An 11,904-nucleotide genomic window follows, 5' to 3' on the forward strand; every position below is an offset into this window, starting at 1 on the left:
AACTGTCCTTTTTCTCTTAGTAGCTGCTTTTTAGAGTCTGCTCTTAGTGGCTGCTACCTTCAATGTGGCCTTTCTTACGACCTGTATCTTATAAGTTATGCACAGGGGAGCGATAGCTCCTACTAGTCTATGGAACGCGAATAGGGCAAGCTTATTTCGTTGCTAAGTTTAACGGAATTTTAGACATCAACGTGAGTTTGAGCAACAGCATGGTAAAACAGCAGCAACAACTTTAGTTTAGGCAACAACAAACTTAGATTAGACAACGTGGACGCGCGAAAAGGGCAAACTGAATTCGTTGTCTAAACTTACGTTGTTGCCATCGGCGCTGTTCAACAATTGCTTTACCACGTGGGCTTCATATGATTATTAAACGCAGGGGGTTGGCTCTTACGAAGATCTAGAGAGGACATGGTAAAAAAAAATTATTACGTACGTACGTAATATTTATAACGTACGTACGTAATATTTATAACGTACGTACGTAATAAATATTATGTACGTACGTAATATTTATCACGTGCGTACGGTACGTGATAATTTTACGTTCTATACTGAAGATTTTCATATATATATATATATATATATATATATATATATATATATATATATATATATATATATATATATATATATATGATTTTTTTATTTTTTATTAATATTACAACGTGCACACAATTGTTTCCGGGGACCTTAGCTCCCGTGTCGGAGAAATCCTGGAACCATCCCTGCATACCAAATGGACGTTAACAAACATTACTGAGTTTTCTGCCTGTATTTAGTGAAAAAAAGCTTCAAACCCAAACCCTTCTTGGCGCATGTTGGCTGAAATGCGCCCAAAACATTTCTTTACATTTCCTGCATGCATTTAGAGTATTTCCGTCATTGTTAAAAAAAATTCGCGTTTTCGACATGCCTTTAGTGAAAAGACCTCAACCTCACCCCTTTCTGGCGCCTATTTGCTAAAATGCGCCCAAAACACCTTTTCACCCTGTCTTAACAAAATCATCTAGTTGTGAAAAATGTTGTGAAAAAAAAAAAAATCCGCGTTTTCGACCTACACTAACTGAAAAAAGTCTCATACCCCCACTCCATCCTTGCACATATCGGCAAACAACTTTTCCGCGTTTTCGACCTGCATTTAGTGATAAAAGCCTCAACCCCCTCCCCTCACCCCTTCCTGTCGCATTTTGGCTGAAATGCGCAGATCAAAAACATTTCTTTTCCCTCCCTTAGCAAACTCCTCTAGTTCCGGCTTTTCTTGAAAACATTTCCGCGTTTTCGACCTGCATTTTGTATAAAAAAAATTCCCCCCTCCCGCACCCCTTCCTGGCGCATATTGGCTGAAATGCGCCCAAAACACTTTTTTACCCTCTCTTGACAAAATCATCTAGTTTCGCCATTGTAAAAAAAAACATTTCGCGTTTTCGACCTACACTAACTGAAAAAAAATCTCATACCCCCACTCCATCCTTGCGCATATTGGCAAACACTTTTTCCGCGTTTTCGACCTGCATTAAGTGAAAAAGCCTCAACATCCTTCCTCACCCCCTTCCTGGCATTTTGGCTGAAATGCGCCGGCCAAAACCCTTCTTTTCCCTCCCTTAGCTAACTCCTCTAGTTCCGCCTTTGCTAAAAACATTTTCGCGTTTTCGACCTCCATTTAGTAAAAAAAAACAGCCTACAACCCCTCACCTTCCTGGCGCATATTGACTGAAATGCGCCGAAAACTCTTAACCTTCCGCCTTGACAAATTCTCTAGTTTCGCCATTCATTGTGTAAAAAAAAACATTTCCGCGTTTTCGACCGGCATTTAGTGAAACAAAATCTTCTATCCCCACCCCTCCTGGCGCATACTGGCTGAAATGCTCTCAAAGTTTTTTTCACCCTCTCTTGACAAAATCATCTAGTTTCGCCATTGTAAACAAAAAAAACATTTCCGCGTTTTCGACCTACACTACCCTCCCTTGACAAAATAATCTAACTCATCCATTGTAAAGTACGATTTCCGCGTTTTCGACCTACATTTACTAGCTTTAAACCCGCACCCCTTTTTGGCGAATATAGGCTGAAATGCGCCCAAAAGACTTCGTCACCCTCCCTTGACAAATTCCTCTCGTTTCCGCGGTTTCCGCGTTTTCGACCTTACTATATAGCAAGGTCGATAACGCGGAAACCGCGGAAACCGTTGATATCGAACCCGGTTTCTCGATTTCCGCGGTTTCCGCGGTTTCCGCGTTTCCGCGTTATCGACCTGGCCATCTTCGTACGTTCTTGCTGCCTGGGTTTAGGAAAACAGTCCTGTGGACAAGGCCGCCTTTGTTCTTCGCATATACGGGAAGTTACTAGAGGAGCAAAGTGGGCGGGGTCAGCTCATGTATGTACAAGGGCGGCGGAAGCACTTTCAATCTGGGGGGGGGGGGGCACCAACATCAAAGGGCACTTTGCAGAAATTCCATTGGACTGATGCAGCATTATATTTAGTACCCTTTATAACTCTTATTGCATTATCTTATTTGCATATACACATCACTCCATCAACGCCCCCCCCCCCCCACCCCCCCCCTCAAGGAAAATATGCATATAGCACTGCAATATCCAATGTGCAAATTGGGAAACAAGGAACAAGTTTTCTTTTGAGACAAAATGAGGTGAAAACATGCTATATAGTTGCTAATGTAGGAATCATCTGAATTAGAGTTTAATTCTTGATAATATCTTAACATTTTTTTTTCCATTCGAAATAGCTTTGAGTTTGACCAACTAAAAGTCAGGGGCGTAGCCAGGATTTGCAAAGTTGTATGCACGACTATCTGAGCGGAGAGCCACCATCGGTTGGCGCGGAGCGTAAAAGAAATTTTTGGGTTTTACAAACCCCTTAGATGGCCGGAAACGGCCCTTCCCGAGTGTTCATTCTGGTTTCCTGGCCTCTAATTGCTAACTTGAGACACCTCAATTTTTATGTAGAAAAAGGGCAAATTTTTAACCTGAGGAAAAGTGGGGGTACGTGCCCCCTGTGCCCCCCGGTTCCGCCGCCCTTGTGTATGTAGCATGGTGGAGAGCGTTGACCGGCTTGTAATTGGGTCGGGATATGTGTCAATCTTACTGACTATTTCGTAATTGGTCAGTAAATTAACGACGCGTATGTATATACAGCGCAAGTCGAATTTCGAACGAAATGCCCATATTTTTTATAACACGTGATTGGGCAATAACGTTAGTTTAGACAAGTTTAGACAACAACGTAGGTTTAGACAACAACGTAAGCTTAGACAACAATGTAAGTTTGAGCAACAACATGATAAAACAGCAGCAACAACCTTAGTTTAGACAGCGAAATATGGTTGCCCTTTTCGCGTTCCATATTCGCGTTCCATAGACAAGTGGGAGCTATCGCTCCCCTGTGCAAAAATCGTATATTACGGAGTTGTGCATGGCTTCTAAAGACACGATTTCTTAAGAAGAACTTAAGCAGTTTCAAGTTGCGGATTGAAATCATTTCACTGTCATACAGGATCGAAATTATAAGGTCAATCAGACGGGAATTATAGGTATTTATCCGTTTAGTGGGTTAGGCTAAAAATAGTTCGTGTCGACAATGCCTAGGTTATCCTATTAATATTAGTATGATACTTGATAGGCTACTGTATATAAGGCCTAGGCGCGTTTACATGCCTAACATTATTTATAGTTTCAGTACCCTAGACCTAGGCTAGGCTATTGCCTAGGCCAACCAAGCTGTACCAATTCCACAGAACAGATTCATGTCATGTGAACTACCACATACCTTTTCCTGCAAATTTCCAGAATTTGAAGGGACATGTATGCACTGCCCATCCATACATGCTTTGCAACAATACAGATACTATTACTAAGCTAGGCTACTGTAGATGGATAGGTCTTGCGAACAAAAATTGACATCCCGGAAACTGAATCAATCCCATTCGTACTTTGGGTACTAATTTAGAATCTGTACCATTTGACTACCCGATCCCTAACCCTATTCCCTACTTCCTAACCCTAAACCCTAACCTTAATTCCTAACCCTATTCCCTACATCCTACCCTTTACAGTTGTTTACAGGGATTCTGCCGATTCGAAGTAAGCTTTCCCATCCATATGGTACGGATTCTAAAGTTAGGCCATACTTTTATTGTAGGTATATAGAAAGTTAACATGTTTTCAGATTTTCCTGGTGAGATTTTCGTTTTTGCTGTTACGAAATGGGTATGTAAAATAATGAAGCCTAGACAATTGTAAACATGTAAGGTAGGCCTAGCAATATCTGCAACAACAAAAGGAGTTTAAATCCCTGATTGACCTCGTGAGAGGCCCTACGGGGAATAATAACATTGTTTTTATAATAATAGAATTATACATAGATATATAAATGATATAAGACCTAGTGCACTATGTGATTCTTTCTCACCTTCATCATATTGTTTGTTTCTGACAGAATAGCCATAGACAGTAACCATGGCCAATACTGTAAACGTTATGAAGAATAAACGCCATAAGTGGGCTATAGATCTCACAAGGTATGGTATGTCGTTTTGTTACATATATATGTATATGTAAATATTTCCATAGTGCGGCATTTTAAGGTTATGTTTCAAATATGTAGTATGGGAGACCATTCAAATTGAAGCAAGCTGGTGGCATTGATCGGCAATCTTACACAAAAGTCACAGAATATTACTTGCAATAAAATTGCAGTTGATAAGACTACCATTTTTCCACCAAGTCAAGTTTAAGGAATAAGTCTTCAAGGTCTACGTAGAGTTCTCAAAATTTAGTGGCCCAGACGCTTTATCAAGTTGTAAAATTAATGTGGAATTTTGTCAACTTTTTTTTTTCTTTTTCATAAAAGTTGTCTATTCCAGTTAATGGCATGCATTGTTATGGCATTTGAGTATCTGAACACAATCACAGATGGATCAATATCTTAATTTTGTAAAGCTGAAGGTTTACAGTAGATATTATCGGCTGTCTCTCTAACCAGAGAAGAAGTAGTTTTCATAGTTTTCTGTGTGTATGGTGTTTCAGATCTAAGCAGGACAGAGGGGAGAGATCTGACCTGACAGCTCCCATCGGGTACTCATGTGACAGAATGGCATCGGAAGCTGTCTCCCGGGAAACAGATTCTAATCTTGTTGCCAAGGTAACTATCAATTTTTTTATTTGTGAGAGCATACATAGAAGAGAATGTTCAGCATGGAAAAGAATGATAGGCAGTATGTCAAATTGGAGTGGGGGGGGGGGGGGGGTTGAGAAGGAAAATTCATGATGGAGGGGAGAAAGGTGCTTCTACAATTTTCCTTTCATTATGAAATGGAATGATTAAGTATCGGTGTAATGTTGTAGGTTGTTCCGTGTGTTTGTCAATCGTTGGATGCATTCAGATCATTTGAAATTTACCTCCTCATTTCCAGAAATGTTGGGATATTGCTCTTGGACCACTTAAACAACTCCCAATGAATCTATTTTTGATGTACATGGCTGGTAGCACCATATCTATCTTTCCCATCATGATGGTTGGTATGATGGTGTGGCGACCAATCCAGGCGCTGATGTCCTTAAAGACAAGTAAGTACTAAACAAAGAGGCTAGTGTTGCATGATTGTGCCAGCCTACAGTCGCTGAATGAGGGATTGTATGCTTTCAGATTGAACTTTTTTCCTCAGAAATTTTCTTCTTTTTTTCATATTTTTTCTTCACATTATTAATATTTTGAAGAATACGAAAGACAACGCCTTGTTGTGTTCATCCTGCAAATTTGTGAAGGATGCGAGGAATGGGGTGTATCAGTAACGATGCAACCCAGGATTATACAACAGCTGTAAGTGATGTCACTGTAGTGAAGACATTGTCAACTTTGTCAACATGTTTGATATCAGGATGGGATTTTAACCAACTACAAAACTGAAATAAATTTCTGAAATTTCAATCTTCAAGAAAGGTTACTTTATATTCCAGCAATAAGACCTCTGGGCAGATGCTGTCAATGGCAATTGGGAAAGTTATCACGTCTATGATGTCCAAGGTTTTCTCTGTCTTTGGTATCAATCATTTTCATTAACGTTCTCAGAAACCGTCTTTTTCAATTGACTTTGTCCTCCTTCTTCTTCTCACCAGCTTTCAAGTTATTAGAGGGAAGTCCACAAGCCTACATCCAGATGTTCGTGTTTTTTGTTTCAAATCTCCTCGGTATTGCCCTTGCGCTCTATAAATGTTCATCGATGGGTCTCCTACCGATATATTCTTCGGATTGGTTATCCTTTCTTGAGCCTCAAGAGGTGAGTTTCTTTTACCAGAACTGTGCTATCGTTCAGTAAACAGATATACGGTCAGAAGTTGTTGGGGTTAATCAATCCACGAGGTAACTGTGCCTCACCTTTCCTCCACAGTGATTGAGAAGATATATTTGCTGTTTGCTTCCGAAACAATTATTAGGTTTTATTTACAAGTGAAAAGGTGCATGTGGACATGTAATTGTATATACTGTACACAATATAAGTCATATATGTTAAGGTTTTCTACTTTTTTTGGGGGGGAGGGGTAGTTTTTTTTATAGGTGTTAAGGTTATCTATTTTCTTTGATGTATGTATGTTAATGGGAGTACTCTATTCGATTAAACCCAAAAGGGTTTCTTAGTTTACTTATTTTCACATTTTTTATTTATTTGCAGTTATATTGTCTTGTTCACCTTGTTATACTATGTGATGAAACAAATAAGAAATAAATAATAAATATTGTAACAAATGTTGCAATAAATGATGATTTAAATTTTCATGGCAGGTTGACCTCAAGATAACCTCTTTCCATTGTGATTATTCAGATCATCATGTTTCATTAATCTGCAGAGAGCTGATGACCATATTAAACCAGCCATTGCTGATCTCAAAATTTGCATTTATTTTTGTTTCTTCATTATTCACCAGAGAATGGAATATTCTGGAGGTGGCCTTAGTTTCTAAGATGAAAGGTGGCTCACCACTTCCGACCTTTGGTTTAGATACATGACCGAAGGTACCCACTCTCCATCCATGCAAGTTACTATTACACAGTGAATATGAGAGAAGTGTCTGACGTCTTTGTACAAACTTTAGCGAAAAGTGACTTGAGAACATGGCGTACTTTAAAGACAAATTGTTTGAGAAGAACTCTCATTCATCAGAATTTATCCAAGCTAGGGGCTAGAGATGGAGCATTCTAGTACTATTTGTCGTATAAATTTGGTATCAATACATATTCTCACTGTTTTTTCACTATATGCCTGAAAATCATGAATTGCTTGGTAGTGGAATAAAAGCAGGCTGGCCTAACGATGGAGAGGGTACAGGGCATTCAGCTCAAGGGAAGGATGAAATTTGACGGTGACATCAAGAATGAAACTCATCCAACTAAATCATCAAACCTTTGAGCTTTAACACATGTTACAGGAGCTGTACATTTACTATTCATAATGGGAAAGAAATATCTAATTTTGTTGCTGGTACTGTGAACTCGGTGCAGGCTTTATGGAAAGTTCAGTGGTTTTGCCGCACAGTGATGTGGTATGACCCTCATTGTGGGGAGTATATATGTTACTTGCAAAGTCTTTGTTCTGTTGGAGTGTGACTGTACAGTGCTTTTTTAGTATAATTGTCACACCATCCATGCTGGACTGTTAACAAGTAGTCAGTAAAACTACCGCAGGATAAAGCTTGGTGTGATATAGACTCTGCCGAGACTGCTCACCGACGCGAATGAGTCTCCCTACATAAAAGTAGGAACTTGTTGCTACGGCTGTTATATTTCCTCCCCTTTCTACGGAGGCCTGCACGATCACAGGAGGAACGAATCACACACAGACGCCAATCACAGGAACGAATCACTCATAGAGTGATGAACTATAGTAAGGATCGACCCAGCGCATTTGGCAAAGAATAATTTGCAGATACACCTTAACAAAGGCTACGTGTGATATGAAATGTACCACTACTACTACTGGATCCTTGGACTGTTCAAGAACAAAAAACAGCAAAAAGTACAGCAACTTGTCCACATATTTATAAGTATAAATAAGCTATGCAGGGCAGAGACATGCATAGAGTTCCTCAACGACCTTGGACTCCATTCTAGCCTACGTGACTTGTTGCTTTCCAACATTTAACAATGCCATCTATTCATGCAGAAAAACCAGAATACAAGTAGCTTAAAGTCTGGCAGACCTATAACCTATAGCTAACACTGAATAAAACCAATTTCAAAGCCTGCATTGGTGTGGTAACAATTAGGTGATGTTTGAAAGCCTGCTTTAGTGTTGTGATGTTTGAAAGCCTACATTAGTGCTGTAATCTTAAGGTGATGTTTCAAAGCCTGCATTAGTGTTGTAATCCTAAGGTGATGTTTCAAAGCCTGCGTTAGTGTTGTAATCATAAGGTGATGTTTCAAAGCCTGCATTAGTGTTGTAATCATAAGGTGATGTTTCAAAGCCTGCATTGGTGTTGTGATGTTTGAAAGCCTGCATTAGTGTTGTAATCTTAAGGTGATGTTTCAAAGCCTGCATTGGTGTTGTACTCATAAGGTGATGTTTCAAAGCCTGCATTAGTGTTGTACTCATAAGGTGATGTTTCAAAGCCTGCATTGGTGTTGTAATCATAAGGTGATGTTTTTATTTTATATTTCTTTTTACATTGATGATGGATGTTAATATTTATACATGCAAGAAGCTCGTTTTCAATTACATTGTTACAGTAGGTTCAGTGGAATCTCGGTTGTTTGTGTGCAGGAGTAGAATGTTGGGGGAGGGGGGGAGTGGATATAATATACTAGTTTATATCTCATTGGAAGTCCTTTGTACCTTTAATCTTCAGTCTACCCCCCCAGGGCCCCCCCTATTGATGAATCGACCATTAATCCAGTCTGTATTACATTTGCAAGCTGTTATAGTTTTACATACATGGGTATGTATTGTCCACAAGCGAATGCCTTACAGATGCCAACCTCAACCCGTATTGCATGACTCTCAATGTGTACAGACAAAATGTGTATTATTACATAGAGCAGGGGTCGAAACTGATCTTGCGGTTCACAGTAAACTTTTTTGATCCAATCTGCTGACCGCATCTTAAATTGAGGGATGACAAAATGGAAATATGAAATAATTACACTACCTACAATAAAAAATAAAAAAACTTGGAATAGTCCTATATGTCCATCTGTTTTGTTGAGCAAATTTAAGATTCAGTAAAAATTCATCCAACTCACGTTGTCTTTTTCCTTTGTCTCGTCATCTAAGTTAAAGAAGGGGTGTGGGGTCGGGGGGGGGGGGGGCGGTGGAAGGGTTGGACTCAGTTTTGACAGCAGTTACTATGGCAATTTGCCATATAGTAGATCTTGAATGTTATTTCGGGTCATGGCACAGATGAACTTGTTGTTGAAGTTGTTGAACTTGTGAACTTCATGAATGTCATGAACTTGTGAACTTCATGAACTTGTTGTTGAAGTTGCATGTTGTACTATACACACTGGCTCTGTACTGTGAATGTTGACTGCATATAGAATATATATTAACCGACTTTGTTCACTTGGAATATTGGAGATAACTTAGAGTGCTTTTTTTTACCCCTCCCCCCCTTGTTTTTCTTTCTGTTATCTTACACATTGTGTGCAATAAAAATGATATACTGCATGAAATGGTCTGGGTTCTATTGATTGTACACTTTCTTTGTGGTATCATTGCATATGTTGTCAATGAAGGGAAGAAAATACACTTGAAAGTGCAAATTCAATTCCTTTTTGAGATGTTTGTCTTTTTTTCTATTTTTCTTTTTGAAATCATTAAGTGGTTATAGTTTTCAGTTAGTCCTACCATATACTTAAATTATATAAAACTTGATATTTTGCTGACCTTCTCAACCTAAACTGCTGTCGCAGTTATACTGCAGGAAGCAAAGTTCATACTGCTTGGTTTATCATTTTGTAGCACATGACAAAGAAGCTTTTGAGAAAGTGGTGATACGGGGGATGGGGGGGGGGGCATAAAACCTGGTGGGACTTGGGGACCATCCTAAGTGGATTTTTGCTTATGTATAGCAGGTGATTAAAGCAGGCAAGTTTAGCAGTCTTTTATTAAACATATTTAGTAAGACTTTTCATTCAACAGTTCCAGATTGCCTGGCACTCATGACTCTTTGTTTCATAAATAAAAATGTATAGTTATTGAGGAACAATAGTGTGCACAGGCTTTGAAATGTGTGTGGAGGGGGGGGGGGAGGGGGTATTCTAAAAGCTCTGTGGCTGAACCTATATGGAAGGGCCAAGAAGGGGATTGGCCCTGGAGTCGTTGAAGATTCCCATGCTGGGGGGGGGGGGTCAAAAACAAAATATTAAATGTCAAAAGGTGTATTCCAAGGCATATTTAGACTATACACTATGTCTGTAATTAGCTCTAAACACAAGGGCTGTTCTAAAAAGGCTCTTGACATTTTGTGATAGGGGAAAGAATTATGGTTAGTTGGTGACAAAATTCAGCATCTGCTTTATGACAAAGTTTATGATAAACATGTATAGAAAACTTACTGAGAAACTTTTATACAGTGTTAAGGTATATTTATTAAATGAGAAATATTACAGTTGGTCTGTAAGGTAGGTTACCTTAGATCCTCTTTAATATAAAATTTGCATATTTTCAACAACAAAAAAGGAGTAAATAATGTTACCAGGAAAGATTATGTACGTACTGGACATTACATAAGGTAAGCACCATATAAGATGAAAAACAAAAGAAACTATGGGTTGCAACCCAAAGGTAGGTACCTGAACAATATGTGCTGGTGTTGTGATGTTTGAAAGCCTGCATTAGTGTTGTAATCTTAAGGTGATGTTTCAAAGCCTGCATTAGTGTTGTAATCCTAAGGTGATGTTTCAAAGCCTGCATTGGTGTTGTACTCATAAGGTGATGTTTCAAAGCCTGCATTGGTGTTGTACTCATAAGGTGATGTTTCAAAGCCTGCATTGGTGTTGTAATCATAAGGTGATGTTTTTATTTTATTTTTCTCTTTACATTGATGATGGATGTTAATATTTATACATGCAAGAAGCTCGTTTTCAATTACATTGTTACAGTAGGTTCAGTGGAATCTCGGTTGTTTTTGTGCAGGAGTAGAATGTTGGGGGGAGGGGGGGGGGGAGTGGATATAATATACTAGTTTATAAGTCATTGGAAGTCCTTTGTACCTTCAATCTTCAATCTACCCTCCCAGCCCCCCCCCCCCCCCTATTGATGAATCGACCATTAATCCAGTCTGTATTACATTTGCAAGCTGTTATAGTTTTACATACATGGGTATGTATCGTCCACAAGCGAATGCCTTACAGATGCCAACCTCAACCCGTATTGCACGACTCTCAATGTGTACAGACAAAATGTGTATTATTACATAGAGCAGGGGTCGAAACTGATCTTGCGGATCACAGTGAACTTTTTTGATCCAATCCGCTGGCCGCATGATTTTAAATTGAGGGATGACAAAATGGAAATATGAAATAATTACACTACCTACAATAAAAAATAAAAAAACTTGGAATAGTCCTATATGTCCATCTGTTTTGTTGAGCAAATTTAAGATTCAGTAAAAATTCAACCAACTCACGTTGTCTTTTTCCTTTGTCTCGTCATCTAAGTTAAAGAAGGGGTGTGGGGTCTGGGGGGGGGGGCGGTGGAAGGGTTGGACTCAGTTTTGACAGCAGTTACTATGGCAATTTGCCATATAGTAGATCTTGAATGTTATTTCGAGTCATGGCACAGATGAACTTGTTGTTGAAGTTGTTGAACTTCATGAACTTGTTGAAGTTACATGCTGTACGATACACACTGGCTCTGTACTGTGAATGTTGACTGCATATAGAATATATAT

General features: G+C 39.1%; 1 protein-coding gene across 3 annotated transcripts; it reads left to right on the plus strand.

Moving 5' to 3' along the window:
- Positions 1-3,367: 3,367 nt before the first annotated feature.
- Positions 3,368-11,117, plus strand: LOC139963965 (ER membrane protein complex subunit 4-like). 3 transcript variants are annotated; one of them, XM_071965239.1, is made up of 6 exons: positions 3,368-3,551; positions 4,462-4,538; positions 5,047-5,161; positions 5,433-5,586; positions 6,136-6,296; positions 6,943-11,117. In XM_071965239.1, exons 2-6 carry the CDS (start codon positions 4,477-4,479, stop codon positions 6,976-6,978), a joined length of 528 nt encoding a protein of 175 aa, XP_071821340.1. In that variant the 5' UTR covers positions 3,368-3,551; positions 4,462-4,476; the 3' UTR covers positions 6,979-11,117. The 3 variants fall into 3 exon arrangements, with proteins under 3 accessions (XP_071821340.1, XP_071821332.1, XP_071821348.1); XM_071965231.1 differs by having other exon boundaries at positions 3,369-3,551; positions 4,457-4,538; XM_071965247.1 differs by having other exon boundaries at positions 3,373-3,529.
- The last annotated feature ends 787 nt before the right edge of the window (positions 11,118-11,904 follow it).

This window comes from Apostichopus japonicus, chromosome 3 (assembly GCF_037975245.1).
Source record: "Apostichopus japonicus isolate 1M-3 chromosome 3, ASM3797524v1, whole genome shotgun sequence".
NCBI classification, from domain to species: domain Eukaryota; kingdom Metazoa; phylum Echinodermata; class Holothuroidea; order Aspidochirotida; family Stichopodidae; genus Apostichopus; species Apostichopus japonicus.